Raw genomic sequence first — 18,186 nt, 5'->3', positions numbered from 1 at the left:
GCCGTTAGTTTGAGCTGCTCGCAGTAATTCGAAGCCCGCATCCAGTTGACCTGCCGCCAGGTTGGGCTGTAAATGGCACTGTTTGTGAGGAATGTCGCTGCTGGTGTTTTTTCCAAGACGAGACGTCGCATTCCTTCTTCTTTGGCGTGTCTGAGCTCCAGGTAGTGCTGTGAACGAGAACATTCGGGGTGGCTTTGTGTGTTGTGTGCCGTGACGAGTCCATGCTGCCTGCCACCCGAACGCCGATGGGTCTGTTGGCCACTTGTCGCGTTGTCAAGTTAAACGTGTGACTTTCACAGCGACATCTTCTCGCAGTTTTTAGCTCACAAGTTTTTTTTTTGTTTTTTAAAGATCTTTATAATAAGGGGTTCGAGTCCGCTGTGGGGGGTTTCTAAGTTGTTTCCTTCGGACAGCCGCGGACAGGAGTAGCTCGCGGGTTGGGCTTTGCGTTGCGGCCACGAAGCCCATTTGAAGGGCAGGGTAGGACAGGACAGGACGAGCGAGTCTTGCCAGACATGTCCCATATATAATCATTGTGTACCCTGCCCCGTACTGACCTTTCAGGGGCTACCAAATGTCCCGGATTTAGTTCATTTTCAAATTTCGTAATACAACCATATCTTTACTGCCTTCTTACGGTACTTTAGTTGTAACTTTATAAGTAATTCTACTTCTGAGGACGGCGACGCTCTTCCCGTTTTGCTGTCCAGCCGCGCTGCTGTGCGCTTCTCTGTCGGCATTGCGACACACGGTGACTGTCCGCTGTCCGAAGTGTGTTCTTACTACTCGCCACGGCCCGCTTTTTTCTAACTGCCTGTATTAAATAATAATATTTCTCTGTTGTCTGTATTAAATACATATTTTCAAATGATTTCCCTTTTCCAGATTGTTTTAGCTTGTATTAAATAAGTTTCAAATGATTTTTCTTTTGTTTTCCTCATAACTCATTCAAATCCTTGCTTTATGTTTTTAACTGATGTCTCTACTTTTATATAAGATATTGGTCTGGGTGTGTAGGCGGCATGCATACGTTTAGTTATTATATTTATATATAATACACTGCTACAAATTCAACGTTTGTTAAATCCATACTTTCTCTGCAAAGAATGATTTGTTTCGTTAAGTCCTTGAAATGATTTTGTTCTCATGGCACTGATCTGTGGTTAAAATGGACCTTTTCGGCCGCCGCAAGTCACGGGCTGCTCGAGGTATTGCTGCGAACACCCGAAATTCTACACATATTAATACAGAGAGATTTTAAGAGTGGCCCCTACTTCTGATTTTCTAATCTGGCATCCCTAGAGGGGCTCGGAGTGGACGCCCCCTTAGAGAAATAAACGGAGCCCCCCAATGTCCGACCGACTTGTGTTTACGTGTCTTCGGGGCTTAATCGGCGTGTGGGTACACGTGGGGTGGCAGCCGTTTGGGACGCTTTGGACGTGATTTAATTTTATTAGTCCTCTTATTATTGTTCTTACTATTATTGTTCTGCTTGTCGTCAAGCCCGTATTTTAATGGAGATCCTAATAAAAACGGTACAAATCCCGGGAGATCGTTTAAATGGCAGATTCTTAAAAAACAAAAGGCACCTGCATGTGGATTGTTGGCACACGCCGATGACATTTCCTAGATCTAATCTTAAAGACAAATGCTGGAGTTTTGTTTTTTTTTTGAGGAGTCTGGCTGCTTGTTTTACATTCCGATCAAAGGGTGTGCCAGGTGTGACTTGCCCTTTATACCCGCTGCCCAGTCTGCGAGTTGATGGCTGACAGGGAAACATCCCGAGGGTTGGATTGGAATTCAAATTAGGACGTGTGTTTCATTTCAGGAGTGCCATTTGATCATTCAATTCTGATCTTCATGTGTTTTGCTGCTTGAAAGGTTTTGATTTCTAAAACAAGCTGGTGGAGCTGCTGTCTGCGCTTTGTGATAAAGTGAACCGCCAGTTTTGTTTTCAGTCATCCAGCTTTTATTTATTTTATTTGGCTTTACCTGTCAAGTACAAAAATGTAAGAATTGCATCCACTGCCATTCATTGGAAATGAACGTTTGCACTGCACCATCTGTTGGAATGTATAATTGGCAGTAATAAAATGCATCGCTTACCCATTCCAACAGATGGTGCAACACAGACATTTGTGGTAGTAAAAAGGGTTGCATTTGTCATTCCAACAGGTGGCTCGTGGCCTTGGCACGTTTTTAAATGCCGTCCGTGTCGCCACTTTCCTTTGTTTATCCACCAGGCTTCAGCACACTGAGGAGCGCCCAGGTACCCTTAAAGTCTTTCGACCAGAAACGTCGTCGTCCAAGAGCCTGTTGGATATCGGAACGAGGAGAATCTTCCAGGAGGAGCATGACATCTTCAGGCAGAGCGTGAGGCGTTTTTTCCAGGACGAGGTGGTGCCCCACCATGGCGAGTAAGTGTCTTTGTGAAATAACGTGGAAGTTTCCACAAGGTGATGTGTGGACGGATGCCATGAGAGCGGCTCACTGGCGAGGTTTTCAATCTGCCATTTGACGTTGGCGTTTAATGACTAACACGGAGTTTGAATCTCTTTAAACAGACTGGTCACTTTGTGTTTGTAGGTGGGAAAAAGCTGGCCAGGTCAGTCGGGAGCTCTGGGAAAAAGCCGGAAAACAAGGCCTCCTGGGAGTCTACATTCCTGAAGAACATGGGGGCGTTGGGGGGGACTTGCTGTCTGCTGCAGTTGTGTGGGAAGAGCAGTAAGTGGCAGTCGTTCAATATCTGAAAGGCGGCGCGGTGCCCGAGTCGCTGGCTGAGTGTCGTCACTGTCCTTCTGTCCTTTCCCTTTCTGTACCAGGATGTACTCCAATTGCTCAGGCCCGGGCTTCTCCCTCCATTCTGACATTGTGATGACTTACATCAGTCACTATGGCACCAAGGCCCAAATCCATCGTTTTCTACCCGACATGGCAGCAGGGAAGTGCATTGGCGCTATTGCAATGACGGAGCCGGGCGCTGGCAGGTAAGATGCTGCTCTGCATGTCCAATACTGAAGCGCAGGACTCTGCCTCGTCTTCATCATCCTCATCCTCATCCTCGTGTGCCGTGTTAGCCATGTCTGCCTGCTTCAGTGTGAAATGTTGCGCTGGCTCGTCTGTCTGCTTGTCATTGTGCCGCTGCGCTTTAAACGTAAAACACGGGCTGGCGTGTGACGTCTTGAAGTGTAAGAAGCGAAGATCTGCGAAACCTCCACTGTGTTGGGCTTTGACTCGCTGGCACACGCATGCCAGTGTAGACGTCCCCTTCCAGAGGTGCGAATGCTGTGTGTCCTTGGCAGAGTCGCCAGCAGCGCTTTTAATAGCCTCGTTTGAAATATTTGATGTGTCTTTTAGGGGGGGCACGGGGGGCACAGTCAGGGAGGAGACCGACAGCCACAGACTGCCAAGTAATTTGTGAAAGGACGAGGAGACGGAGCGTTGGTTAGAAACGGGCATCAGGCTCAAGAGGATGCCAGTCTTGGGCAGATTCCACTCCGCCAGCTTGCCGTTTTTGTTCAGCCTTTACTCGAATGTGTGCTTCAGGATGGTCTCTGAGCAGGCCTCGTGCCAGGCAGTGTGGCACTGTGGCTTAGGTCACGTCACCCGCAGCACTCCATGTCCGGACGCGGGCCCGAAGAGAATTTGAGTGGAGGTCGTAATGAAAAGACGGGCAATGTGACAAACTCCTGGGTTTGGTGGCTGTCTGACCGCATCATTGTGACCTGGGAATGGGGGACGCACAGTTTATTGTGAGACTGACGCCTTCTTGGGCACACACGCCTCCAGTTTGGCATCGCCGTGCCATTCGGGAATGGCTTCTTTGGGCAAAGTGCCTGAAGAAACCTCCACCCGGGCCCACGAGGTCTCGTCTCTGTGCTTCATTTCTCTTTCTGAGAAGGTTTCATGCGTTTGTGTTCTTGTTGACGTGACTTAATGTTTCACTCCACAGATAGTGATAGTAATGAAGCCACAGCTGTACCGTCCTAGGTGACTCACGCCAGTATTGTCATGCCCTCCATGTTTCCTCAAGTCACATTCCCAGTGAGCTCCTGTGTTTTCTGTTTAGTGACTTACAAGGAGTGCGAACGCATGCCAAGAAGGATGGAGATGACTGGATCCTGAATGGCAGTAAGGCAAGTCCCATTTGAATAACCCCCATTTTGAGATGAACTGCACAGCGCCAAGAGGTGAAGGAGAGTAAACGGCAGAGCCGAGTCTGGCGCTGCTTTTCATGCCAGTACGCCATCGCTGTCTGGAGGACAAAGGTTTTGTTTCCATTGTTTCATTGTTGTGGTGGCAGTGCATTTTATTGCTTTGCTCTTTCATTATGCATGCATCGCTTGTACCTTCCAGTAGATGGCACTGTGCAGAGCGTTGTCCCCAGATGTGAGAGGCCCGCTTGGTGCCTGCAGCACCGCTGGCACACTTCAGACGTGGGCGGCTGCTCCCTCGGGTTACGTTTTATCATCTGCTGAGGGTTACGGCATTTTGTGATGACGGTCTTTGGTGTTCGTGCATACGACATCCTCAGTTGGCCCACAGGGTGCCCACAGGGTGCCCACAGGGTGCCAGAGTGACCCGTACAAGTCTGAGCTGCTCTGTCCTCGTTTAGGTGTTCATCACAAACGGCTGGATGAGCGATCTGGTGATTGTGGTGGCAGTGACGGACAGCAAGGCCCGCACAGCAGCTCATGGCACCAGCCTGTTCCTGGTGGAGAACGGCATGAAGGGATTTATCAAGGGGCGAAAGTTGGAGAAGATCGGCTTGAAGGCGCAGGTATGACGCTCTCTTATCTCTTCAAGTCAATTCTCTTTCTTCATTTCAGTGCTGTGACCCTAAAGACGCAGACTTGTTTAAAACAAAGCAGATGGAGACTAAGAGATGAGGAGCCAAACTCCCAGGCAGTTAGACCCCCCGTCCCAGAGGCCTGCCGGTGGACTATGAGATTGTAAAGCGGCACCCAGAATGCACTAGGAGTCCACACGTCGTCACTGTTTGAATGCGCTTTTCTTTTTCTTTTTTCAGGACACGGCTGAATTATTCTTTGAAGATGTCCGTCTTCCTGCAGAGTCCTTGCTTGGGGAGCCCAATAAGGGCTTTTATTACTTGATGAACGAGCTTCCTCAGGTGAGCAGATAAAGACAAGTCCGAGTTGTGCTCTGCTGCTGCTGCTGCTGCTGCTGCTCCTCGGTTTTTAAAAGATAAAGAAATCTGTCTTTCATTTTCAAGCAGGGCTCACTACATTTGGAGAAAATCTGTCTGTCTTCAGGGGTACTTTTACACAAAGCCATGCAGTCGGCCATAAATACGCAGAAGGACGTCTCTGACCGCTTGGCCTCGTGGGCTGAATGGCCGTTTCGTTGTGAGCTGAGCTCTCGTGACTTGAGGCTCCAGCCTTTGATCTCCCCTCGCGTGCTCCTGTCGTTGGAGACACCCGCACTTGTTCATTAAAAAGCTGTGAACGCATCTTGGGGGGCTTGGATGGTGCGGGATGCCATTGAGCAAAGCTTCTTGTGATGGGCACCAGGCCCCATTTCACAATGCGAGAAGTCCTCGTTTTAGGCACACGCTCGGGGCTCTGCTCGCTGATGTGCTGCAAAGTCCAGTTGAGCGAGCGAGCGAGTCGTCTTCTAGCAATGGCTTTGTGGAGGAAAACGTGGACCCCACGCAAGCATCGTATGCCACTTAACAGGCAGTCTGAAGAGTAGACGACTAAGCAGTCTTCATATCCCTAGGAACCGTGTCTGCCATCTCTGGTACCCTTAGGACATGTCGTCATCTGTATGTCCGTCCGTCATCGTCGTCATCATCTGCTCCCAGTGGTGAGACAAGCCACCTCAGTGCGCTCCTCTTCATCTGGGGTGGCACAGGCTCAAATCTGAGATGCCTGTCGTCGTCGTCGAGTGTGGGCTTTCTCTGAGAAATGGGATTTCTGTGGCACTCTCGTTCCTTTGGATTCCCCTTCAAAGTTTGTGCCCAAATTGTGACAATGCCAAACGAGCACCTGGCATTCAGCTCCCTCCCAATGTCCAGTATGGTTCCTGGATCTGCTTGTCGCTGTCCTCATTTGTGGAAAGTCTTTTGTTAGAAACGTCTGTTCAGAGGGGCTGGCTGGCACCCCTGCTGTAGTGCAGACTGCCATTGTGTGTGCCAGCGGTTACAATGTGATGTGTCCTACAGAACAACATGGCCTGTGGACACCAAACAAGTCTTCAGTTTCATGAAGCGACTCGTGTTGAGGCCTGTAAGCCGTCGCCGTTCATCGATCCCTTTACCCGCCTTTGTGGTTGGACTGCTGGACGTCGCCCATTGGGTCTTCCAGTTAGATTACCCCACACACTCGGGTGCATCCTGACTGGGCAGACCACCCTGTAGCGGTGCAGCTCGAGGGGGATTACCTGCGTAGGGTGACTGAAACAGAAGTAGGGGCTGCTGGGGACCATAGAGGCCAGCGGGAAAGTTTAAAAGGAGGGCCTGATGGAGCAACAGGAGGTCGCTGTTTCTGGGTATCGTGTCCAACGTGTTGTCTACAAAGTTTATTGTGCCCTGGATGAGTGGACCGTCTCTCACGTGGCGTCTTCAAAAGGAGCGCTCCTGGAAATCGGACCCCTCACCGCACAGGACCGCCACTAGGACCGTAGTAACTGTTCTCGGGGTTCTCTTCCTCACGCCATCTTGTCGGGAGTGTTCATTGTTATTGCCATAGGGGTGAGGAGGAGGAGGAGGAGGAGGTTTGTCTCGTTATTTTTATTTCTTGTTATTTTTTCACTAGCAAAATACCGGCGCTTTGCAGCAGAGACGTCGTGTGTTAAAGAAGTAATGAAAAAGAAAAGGAAACGTTTTACAAATAACGTAACACGATTGTCAAGGTCATTGTTTTGTGACTGTCATGAGTGTTGCTGTCATATACACACACACACTATTATATATTATATATATATATATATATACTGCTCACAAAAATGAAAGGAACACTTTAAAGAAACACATTAGATACATCAGATCTCAATATGAAGTTGGATATCTATACAAATAACGACAGGGCAATGTCTTAGGAACAAAAGGATGCCAAGTCTTTTAATGGAAATAAAAGTTTTCTGCCTACAGAGGGCTCAATTGTGTAGACACCCTAAAATCAGAGTGAAATGAAGATGTGGCAGGCTAGTCCATTTTTCAAAAACCTAATTTCTGCTACTCAAAATGCTTTTCAGTATCTTGTGTGGCCCCCATGAGCTTGTATGCATGCTTGACAACGTCAGGGCATGCTCCTAATGAGACACGGATGGTGTCTTGTGGCATTTCCTCCCAGATCTGTATGAGGGCATCCCTGAGCTGTTGTACAGTCTGAGGAGCAACCTGGCGGCGCCTAATGGACCGAAACATAATGTCCCACAGATGTTCTGTTGGGTTTAAGTCAGGGGATCGTGAAGGCCATTCAATTGTTTCAATTCCTTCATCCTCCAGGTACTGCCTGCATACTCTTGCCACATGAGGCCGGGCATTTCGTGCATTAGGAGGAAACCAGGACCTACTGCACCAGCGTAGGGTCTGACAATGGGTCAAGGATTTCATCCTGATACCTTATGGCAGTCAGAGCACCATTTCCTACACAGTAGATGTCTGTGCGTCCCTCCATGGATATGCCTCCCCAGACCATCACTGACCCACCACCAAACTGGTCATGCCGAATGATGTTACAGACAGCATAACATTCTCCATGGCTTCTGCAGACCCTTCAACATCTGTCACATGTGCTCAGGGTGAACCTGCTCTCATCTGTGAAAAACACAGGGTGCCATTGGTGGACCTGACAATTCTGGTATTCTATGGTAAATGCCGATTGAGCTCCACTGCGCTGGGTTGTGAGCACAGGGCCCACTAGAGGATGTTGGGCTCTCAGACCACCCTCAAGAAGTCTGTTTCTGATTGTTTGGTCAGAGACATTCACACCAGTGGCCTGCTGGAGTTCATTTTGTATAGCTCTGGCAGTGCTCATCCTGTTCCTCCTTGTCCAAAGGAGCAGATACCAGTCCTGCTGATGGGTTATGGACCTTCTATGGTCCTCTCCAGCTCTCCTAGACTAACTGCTTGTCTCCTGGAATCTCCTCCATGACCGTGAGACTGTGCAGGGAGACACAGCAAACCTTCTGGCAATGACACGTATTGATGTGCCATCCTGGAGAAGTTGGACTACCTGTGCCAGCTCTGTAGGGTCCAGGTATCGCCTCATGTGACACCAGTAGTGACACTGACTGTAGCCAAATGCAAAACTAGTGAAGAAACAGTCAGAAAAGATGAGGAGGGAAAAATGTCAGTGGCCTCCACCTGTTAAACCCTTCATTCCTGTTTTGGGGTCATCTCATTGTTGCCCCTCTAGTGCGTCTGTTGTTAATTTCATTAACACCACAGCAGCTGAAACTGATTAACAAGCCCCTCTGCTACTTAACTGACCAGATTAACATCCCAGAAGTTTCATTGACTTTATGCTATACTCTAATTAAAAAGTGTTCCTTTAATTCTTTTGAGCAGTATATACAGTATATATATATATACACACACACACACACAGACACACACATACATATACAGATCTACATATGGAAGAGAAGGTCTCTGATATGGTTTGCATATTTGTAGCTGGAGATCCACAAAGGGAGAAAATGAATTGCGTATTATAAAGTAGTTTTTTATTCCTGAGCTTCCATCTCCTGCCAGGGGTCTTCATCTGAGGATAAGGTTTAGACTTACAAGAATCAAAGGCAATATATAGAAAAAAATCACATGGGGGGGTGGCTAGGTCCGTGTGGTCGGGGGGCTTATTGGGTGTAAAGTCTTGTTTATTATGATGAAGTTCTTCTTAAGTTCACACATTCTGGTTGATGTCCACGTGTCTGTTGATGGCGTTCTCATTTGATAAGCAGGATTCAGTCCGCTCTCTGGCACTTTTCGTACTCGCCTTGAACTTTACGTACATCGTCTCAGTTAAATGTCTGTCCTGCTGATTTAGTATGCGTACAGATCAGTGATCGTGAGTCCTTTCTTCTCACGGCGTGGCGGTGTTCCTGTATACGTGTTGCGATTCTTCTTGAATACCGCGGAGCACAAACTGCATGGAATGCTGTACGCCGCGTTTCGTGTTTCTGCTGTCGATTTCTTGTTTTTAGCATTAAAGAGGACCTGCGCGGATTGATTGTGGGTTTGTGTGCCATTCTGACTCTTTTAATTTCTGAAAAAAAAAATGCATTTAAACTGCATTTCAGTTCAAAACAGAAACAAAAATCTCATCCCTGGCTAAAATTGTGCAGACTTCAAAATCCACTCGATTTTGTACATGAGGCTAAACCAGCGAGATCGTTGAACATCCTGTAATCCGATGTAATTAGAATTGCTGACGGTCACAGAAGTCCAGTGATCCCCAGCGAGAGCCACAAAGTCCGCGCTCTGTAATTCATCTAATTTTGTTTGCTTTTCAGTGTCATAAAGCTGTTGAATTTTCCTTCAGTCGTCTCTCGGCACGGCAGTTGGGAAGTTGGATGACCTGACGCCAAGTGTAGCACATTTTCTAACCCGTATCCTCCAGCACTGTTAGTGGTCGACAGTCCAAAGCAATCCATCTTGCGAGAGAATCTGTAACTTTGACTGATGTTCACTGACTCATTTTGGTCCTGATGCCAGTCATTTCATCAGGTTTGGGCTGCCGTCACCTTTTGTTGGCACTCGAACCCGTACTGCTAGTGCTAACATCATACACAGTTTCTGTGCTCGCTGTAACACGTTTTGCATTTAGATGGCACCGTAAGGTTGAAGTGCGTCGGTGGTCTGCAAACTCCTTTTTGGACAGTTTGCACCAAACCACACTTTTATCAAGGCTTCCGTCAGGTCGTCTTTTGAAATGAAAATTGCCTCCGATCAGTCCTAGCAACGCGCTTTCTTCCGACTCTTCCATTTTTGTAGCTCTGATGTGTGCATCAATGTCATCGATGTACCAGGAAATCATTGACAGAAGGTCCCCTGTGCTTGGAGTGCAAAGTGTGATTAAACGCGTTATTTTTTAACACGGAGTACATGCATTGAAGCCTCTCAGCTGTGCTTGTGCTAAGAAAAGGAAACATTTTACAAATAACGTAACACGATTGTCAAGGTACAGTAATTGTTTTGTGACTGTCATGAGTGTCACTGTCATCAAGGATTTGATTCTCACGATTTCTTTCAATCAGGTTCGTATTTGGAGGACGTGTTGTGTTTGAGTTACATTCCGTGTTTGTCAACCGTTGTAAAGATCACAGGTTTCATTCATCGAAGTGTTCACCACCCAAATGGGAACTCGTGAATCCAAGATGTTCAACAGGCATTCCCGCTATTAAGTTGTGGAAATTGCCTGTGAATATTTAGCGGTAGCGTGTCTGTGATCTTAATTTAATCTTTTCCAGTCCTGCCAAGTCAGTTGACGTGAGCCGCTCGGAGTACATGCATCGAAGCGCCTCAGCTGTGCCTGTGCGATCTCGTGCGATCTCGTGCGATGTCCACGGCGTTATTGAATGTTGGCTAAGTTTCTCGCTACAGCAATTTTAACTCCGTTACAAAGCGATCTAAAGTCTCGTTTATACCTCGTGTCTTCTCATTAAACTTGTATCTCGCGAATACCGTATTCGTCGTAGGCGTGACAGACGGCAGCGTGTCTATAAACTTAATTTAAACTTCCGGTTCACACCGTGCTTTGTTTCCGCAGTCGCTGCACTTATGAATATGCTTGTTTGCGTCACTCGCTTCATATTCTTTGCTGCCTTCTCAATTGTGAAATGTGTTTTTTGTTCAGCGCTCTTTGGAGCTCTCGCTTGTTCTCTGCGTACTTACATAGGAGGCCTGATGCTGCGGCACACGACGCCACCTCACATGGCGACCGAGCTGCAGGCTATGGACGTATCTATGTATGTAAGTAGCTTCCAGTTGTGACCGTTACACGTAGAAGTTTAAAATGAAACCTGCCCAACTTTTATAAGTGAGCTGTAAGGAATGAGCTGCCAAATGTCAGCCTTCTACCTACACGGGACGTTGGAGAATTAGTGATGAGTCAGTCAGTGCCACTCCGATCCAGCTATGTGCCAGTGGTGCTGACAGCCCATAATCCGACTCCTCCAGCCGTTCACCACACAGCCCACCTCCTCATCTTTCTGTAGCATTTCAAGAGCAAGTAATGAGGATGAGCAGTAAAATCTCAGTGCCAACGAAAGCGTCAAGTGCAGGGTCATCGCTGGCGCCTGCCCCTTTGGTCTGTTAGCGTTGGCACCCAAGCTGATGGTCTTTTGTGATATCTGATTTACTAATTGACGCCAAGTGTCCACTTGTTTATCCCTTTTTTCCCTTTTCTTGCAGGAGCGTCTCTTGATCTCCGACATGGCCATTGCCAGCTCTGAATTCATGTTTGAAGAAACCCGAAATTACGTCAAACAGCGGAAAGCTTTCGGGAAAACCATCGCTCATCTGCAGGTATGAGGTTGTTCTCTCTGACCAGGGGCGGCTGGCTGAAGTATTAAATATGTGGCGGACTTCTACGCCTCCCCGACATCAAATGGTCTCGTCGTCAGGTGTATTTAGTGGCCACCGTTGTGCCCAGGCTTTGTGGGTAAATAAAGTAAAAGGAGGAGGGCATTCTAACTGGGTGTGCCCAGGAGAGGCCTAAGGACCCTTTAACTTTCATTATTAAGGAGCCCACTGTGCTGGCTGCAGGTGCCAAAACCATGAAAATGTGTGCAAAGTGAGAGGCGCTCATAAAACTAAAGACTGAGTGGCAGTTGTTGGCACTTTCTGAGAAGTTCTTCACTCCGTCTGCTGCCATTAAGTCTTTAAGTAAGTGGAAGAAAAACTGAGGTGACCTGCAAGCGAATGAGCTTTGAACGTCTCTGTTGATCTGCGAGTGTCGCCCACCCTGCCCGCTCCACTCGTGTGCCAGCCTTGTGCTGCCCTGACGTGGAGACTCGCTTTGTGCCCAACATGGCGTCGCCCCCACGTCTTCATGGCTTCAGTGAGTAACAAGAATACAAAACTGAAATCCCATAAAGTCCACCACCAGACACACGGCCAGAGGCCAAAGCATGCTGTCTGTTCCTGTCAGAGTGCCAGTCCATTGTAGGGCACCACCGTGGCACTGATTCAGAGCTGCAGAGTAGCCTGACAGTCATGTCTGTGAATGTGGAAAGAGAACCTGAAGGAAAACAGTGTGCTGACCCCACGAAGACCCTGGAGCTGTGAGGCAGCAGGTCGCCCGCTGTTGTGCCACAAATGTGTTTTTCAGTCAGTTTAAGTCGTCTTTCTGCCTGCCCCTCCATTTTTGTTTCCTTTAAAGTTCATTTCTTGTCAGTAAATGTCACCTCCCCGCTCTTAATGGCAGTTGTTCGTTGTGAGGTTGGCCTCTCGGTGCACTCTGCAATGGTGAAGTCTGTTAAGGGGCTTCCTCCTCCTCTTCCTCCTCCTCCTCCGTCTTCCCAGTGGTAGGTTAGGCAGACTTTATTATCGAGACGAGAAAAGAAGCGACGATGCCACCAACCCCAGCTGCTGCCCTTGGGTTTACAGACCCTCCACATTAGTCACCTGCAGCATCCCGAGGAAGGAGAGAGTCGCTCGTCACCCTCAGAGCCTTTAACAAAGAGGATGGCGTCTGCCTGGCGGACAGAACTGAGGTGGCCCTCTTTATGTTAGGGTTAGGGTTACAGGGGTCTGCTGCCAGCCACTGGTCGTACCGCTAGTCCTTACAGGGGTGTTGAGGTGGTCGTAATGCTGAGGATGTCAAACCAACCGATACAACACAATACACAGAACAGAGCAAATCCTCGATCCAGTATAACAATAAAAATATTACGAGTACGGAGGAGAATTTAACAGTTGATGACATCCCATAATAGGAGACCTTGGCCATCAAGCTGCCTCCCCCATTTGGCCAGCGCTGGGCCAGCCAATCCGATGAAAGGACCCCTCGTTCCCACGATTCCTGTGATCCTCCATCGGGGTGACGTTACCTTAGGCAGGCAAAACAACTTGGCAGGAGGGCCGTGGGCACCGAGTGGCACATTTGAGTACCAAGAAGAGAAAGAGAATGTAAGAGACTTTGTGAAAGGACACGAGGACCCTGTAGTGTCTCAGAAGTCGGTGTCCTTCATTATAACGCCAGTCCGGTTTATGAACCGCTCGCATTTGAATTCTGCCCACTTGACGTCTGTTTGTGTGAACGTTTCTGTTTTTCATATCGCTGTGCAGACGATCCAACACAAGTTAGCAGAACTGAAGACGGAGATCTGCGTTGGACGCGCCTTCATTGATAGCTGTCTGCAGCTGCACGCTGAGGGGAAGCTCGACTCGGCCACTGCTTCAATGGCCAAGTACTGGTAAGGAGCTCACGTACCGCTGTAGGCAACTGGGAATGTGCCAGCGCCTCCCAAAAAGGACGGACGGACTGTGTGTTTTATAAGCAAACGGCAAACAAACCCGCACATGGCACTCGTGCACTTTGGACTGCTGACCGATCCGTACAGCCTAGTGCGGGTGGCACTTTAGGGGGCTGCCAGTGTGCTTATTACAGAAATGAGAACACAAACTGGCATACGTTACCTTTTAAGAACTTGAGAGAGATGAAGGCTGAGCCCCTGATTGTTAATGTTGAGTGTAGAAGGAAGTGGTCTTCCTCTCCCTGCAGGTGGGCTTTCTCATTTCACGAACATCAATATGAAAGTGTGAGTGTGTGATAAATGACAGGAATGCCATGTTTACCCGCCTTGTGTCCTGGAGGTCCGACACATTTCTGCCTCCTTTGGTTAGACGAGGGGCCGTTTAATAAGGTGTGGGCCTTGCGGATTCTCTTATTACGCGGACTGTGCAGGGTGCCCAGCTTTTCATGATGTACTCTTAATATTTTTTTAGTCAAGGCCGTGATCAGTACAATCACAACTAGAATGCCAGCTCAGTCACTGGTTATTGTGGCAGTGCCACATTTCACTTGACAGAGTGCATTAAAGCCCCCTGGCGTGCAGGCGACTGCTGGCTAAAGTGGAAAGATCGGCGGCCGTTGTGAGTAAACCTGTGAGATGCGCTGCCTGGGTATCTCCTGGGAATGGTTTAGAGCAGGGGGTCTCGGGCGGCAGCATTTCATTCCAGTCAGTCTCACCATGATGGGTACACTGAATCGGCAGCCTGGCACCACGAGTGTCAGCTGTACTTGTCATTAATGGCAAACTTGAGAATTTAGAGAGGTGACAAAAATACAAGAGCTGAAGTGTGGCACTGAGGCCGCGTGCAGACGAGCTGACAGCCACTGGAGGGCGCTCTAAGCGTTTGAACGGCCGGCTAGTTTTTAAAACTCCGACATGCGTGTCAGGTGAGCAAGTGCAGTGGCTTTGTGGGGGAAAACGTGGACCCCCAGACAAGCATTTGTGTTGTGCCAGCAGGCGGTCTGAAGAGTAGGCGACTAAGCAGTCTTCATATCCCTAGGAACCGCGCCTGCCATCTCTGGACTGTTCGTTCTTTTCTTTCTTTCTTTCTCTCTCTCTCTCTCCTGCTTGTTGGTTTTTGGTGGTCTGGCTGCGCAGAGCCCCCCGGTGTATTACGTGTTTGGCCCAAAGGGCTGCAGCCCTTAGTTTGCTTCATAGTGCAGCTTGTGCTCGTAAATCCACACACCAAATATTTTGGTTTTAAGTTTTGTGTTCAATTTTAGCAAAAAACTGAGAAAAATGAATCTTAAAGAATCTTAAGTTGTGCTTATGGCTTCTTTATCTTCCTTCACGTCCGTTTGGTCATCCAGTCGCACTTTGTTGTTCCCTGCAGGGCGTCGGACCTCCAGAACCGAGTGGCCACGCAGTGCGTTCAGCTCCACGGAGGATGGGGGTACATGTGGGAATACCCCATTGCCAAGTAAGTGACCGCAGCGGCACCTCGGACTCTCGTCATGGTCGTCTACTCGGCCCTAACGGCAGATTTGTGGTGAATTTTTGTTTCCGGACATAAAAATGGGGAGGCTGACAACGGAGGGTCTGGAAACTCTGAAACCACAAAGAGAACAAAGTGGGGGCCCAGCGGACGTTACTTGGGGGTTTAGGGTGCAGAAACGTGTCAGGGAGGAAGGGTTTAGTTCAGGGGGTCCGGCTCTGGTCCTGGAGGGCCGCAGTGTCTGCAGGTTTTCATTCTAACCATCTTCTTCATTAGTGAGCCCTTTTCATTTTCATTGTCGCAACTCGGACCCCCAGCCAAACAATAAGGAGACACGAAACGAGCCGCCTGAAAATGAAGAACGCTGAGGGTCTCGGTCATGTTGGTCTGCTCAGGGCACCAAAACATCTCGAAAATGGCCAGCCTGCTGTGGCAGAAGGAGGGGAACGACAGCAAGAATCTGGCCGGAGTTTAGCGGCTCGTCTGACGTCTCATTTCTGTTTGGCTGCCATTTAATGAAGAAATGAATCCTTAAGATCAGGACCATTAAAATGAAGGGAAAAGGAGAAGGGAGAGAAGGAAAAGCTGCGGCCCACTGCAGCCCACCAGGCCCGGCCTTGGACACCCCTGGTTTAGTACTTCAGTGCCAGTATACCCGCCACATCTGCCAACCTGAGCTGACCCTCTAATGTCCTCATTTCTAATCCTGTCCATCCTCGTCACACCCAGTGCCAATCTTGCCATCTTTATCTCTGCCACCTCCAGCTCTGACCTACTTAGTCAAAGCCACTTTAGAGAAGCCCATTAAAAGAAAAAAAAAAAAAAATAACGGAAGCGCCAATCCTGCCATCAGGCTGCCATCATGAGGTGCTGCTGTTTGAGCCTGGGGCATTCTGGGATTGCTGCTCCACTGGTGGGCATATGGGGGGCTCACACCCGCAGTCTTTTCTCCCAGCGGAGACCCTGAGACGTTTTATCAAAGGAGTGAAGATGAAGGCCAACAATCCAAACTATAAAGGAACATTGTGAGGATGAGGAGGATGACGAGGTGTTTTTAGTGTTGGTAACCCTCACCTCCTTGTGACCTGCTGGTGTTTGAGACCCCCTTCCCCTCTCGGTATGCTGCTGTGCACTTTGTGCCAATGCTGTACCCCAACCCTCCTCATCACCCCCTGAGGCATACCAGTCCCTGGGGTCTTGCGTCGAATAGGAATACCTCTGGCACCACGTCAGACTCCCATGGCACTTGCCGGTTGGCATTACTGGCCCAGACAGACAGGAGGCAGGACCACTGGGGGCTTTCAGTTTGTTGTAAAAGTAGAACAGATTTGAAAGTCGAAGAGTCGGGTGGGCTTTATGATGAAGGCTGATAAGACCCGCCATGGCCCAGCACTTTCAGGGGGTGCCCAGCAGGGGGTGCTAACGGCACACATCGGCCAGACTCTTGAGAAGTCACAGGGATGGCAGCAAAGACACCTCAGAAATACCCGGGCACACCAGCTCAGCGCTGAATGCCAGATGGCAGAGGGTTTAGGGGGGGCCAAGCAGAATTTCAAGTCGAGCTCCCAGCATGGCCGCCTTGAACACGGAAAGCAAAACTCCGCCACCCAGCCAGCCAAGGGTCTTCACTTTAAAGCCAACGATTCACACAAAAGGCCGAAAATAGAAACACAAAGGGGCAGCTCGCTACTCGTGGCAAGTGAAGTGCCCGAGGTCCACGTCTGAGGGTCGTCACACACGCTGGGGGCTCCTGTTGATGTCAGAGGGTCACCCAAGTGATGTGAAGTGAGGGCCACTGCGGTCACCACAGTACAGGACTCTGTGCAGAGGAGAGCAGCCAGGAGGGTCCCGGGACCGAAGGGAGTGGCACACGGTTGGTGCTCGTCTGAGCAGAGGACCTCATCCTGGCCCGCCGGACCCTCAAAGGCGGCGAGTCTCATGAGTGTGGGGCCGACACCTGGAGGCTCAGAGTTGCGCCAGTCACGGTGGGACGGTTTGGCTGTTAGCTAATCAAGGTGAGTGATGGACGGGTGGGCAGGTGGTCTGTGCTTGCTTGTCACATGCCCTTTGTGTACCACCCACACGTGTTTTTGGCCTGGCACTTGCCTTGTGAAGTGGTCTCAGCCTGCCAGCTCCACGTCTGCATTCCCACAATCCCCTGCCACTCTGAGCTTTATAGGTAGACCCCCAAGTGCCCTCTCACTGTTGACGGGTTCTTTTTCAGGTGATGTTTGGCTGGCAGATCGTCGGTGCCCGCGCCATTTCACTAACGAGAGGCTTGTGTTTCTCTTCCAGGGCCTTCGTGGACTCGCGCGTGCAGCCCATTTACGGTGGCACCAATGAGATAATGAAGGAGCTGATCGCAAGAACCGTCGTTGGCGAGAAGTGGGGGGCAAACTTCACTTGATGGGCCGAGACCCCCACGTGTCGAACTGTGAGCCTCCAACGCCGAGGGGGCCTGTTGTGGTCCGAGTGGGGATTTGTGTGCCTTTGTGCAGGCTGAATTATTAAAAGCTGATCACTTGATAAACGTGTCACACGCGATGTGCCTTCATTCAGAGGTGGCCGTCTTTATGCGGTGCCAGACCCCAATACATGGGCAGCAAAATGAACGTCAAGACTGAAAGTGGCAGCGGACCCCCGCGTTTGTGTAACGAGGCACTGAAACACCAAAGGAGAGAAAGTGACAAAGAAAACCAAAATGTCCTTTGATTTGCATTTCACCAATCGGGCCACACGTGAAGAGCCTCGTCACGTACAGAGAGGACCCCCAGGCCGGTCACGTGATTAACCCTCGCCTGGCTGTGTTCTCTCAGGTCCGACTGATTGGCAGGTATGTATCGGGGGTTTGTCACTTGTGCCCCTGCAGGGAGGCCTGGCGCAGGGTGTACGAGCTTCTGGTGTGCCCATCTTCCAGTCCAGTGCCCAGCATTATGGGAATGACGCCTTTCCTGTTGGAGTTTTCAGGAAGCAACTGTTCATAGCATTTTAGCAACCAGTGCCCACATTTTGCCCATCTGAGTGGCTGTCGGACACGTGGAGTACGAGACGTGAGTCATGTGACAACCCCCCCGCCCCCCCCTTGTCCAGGACTGACCACCGCAGGGTTCTGTTGAGTTTGTGATTTCTCTGTTTAGACGGGCAACGCGGGGTCGGGTCAGACTGTCTCGGCTGAATGCCAGCATTGGCACCACTGCATCCTGAGCAGAACATGTCCAAGGTGGCTTCGGCCGCATGTTTGGGGTCTTCACCTCCAGCTTTGCTTTGGC

General features: G+C 49.6%; 1 protein-coding gene across 1 annotated transcript; it reads left to right on the top strand.

Annotated features, from left to right (window-relative positions):
• Positions 1-17,454, top strand: acadl (acyl-CoA dehydrogenase long chain). Its single transcript, XM_039755174.1, has 11 exons — positions 1-161; positions 2,244-2,417; positions 2,587-2,724; positions 2,823-2,987; positions 4,070-4,136; positions 4,616-4,780; positions 5,030-5,131; positions 11,378-11,491; positions 13,256-13,383; positions 14,816-14,902; positions 17,213-17,454. The coding sequence occupies exons 1-11, from the start codon at positions 73-75 to the stop codon at positions 17,322-17,324; spliced, it is 1,341 nt and encodes a 446-aa protein (XP_039611108.1). The 5' UTR covers positions 1-72; the 3' UTR covers positions 17,325-17,454.
• Positions 17,455-18,186: the final 732 nt, after the last annotated feature.

The sequence above is a fragment of the Polypterus senegalus genome, chromosome 6 (assembly GCF_016835505.1).
Source record: "Polypterus senegalus isolate Bchr_013 chromosome 6, ASM1683550v1, whole genome shotgun sequence".
Classification (NCBI taxonomy): Eukaryota; Metazoa; Chordata; class Cladistia; order Polypteriformes; family Polypteridae; genus Polypterus; species Polypterus senegalus.
This window is presented reverse-complemented; position numbering and strand designations above follow the sequence as displayed.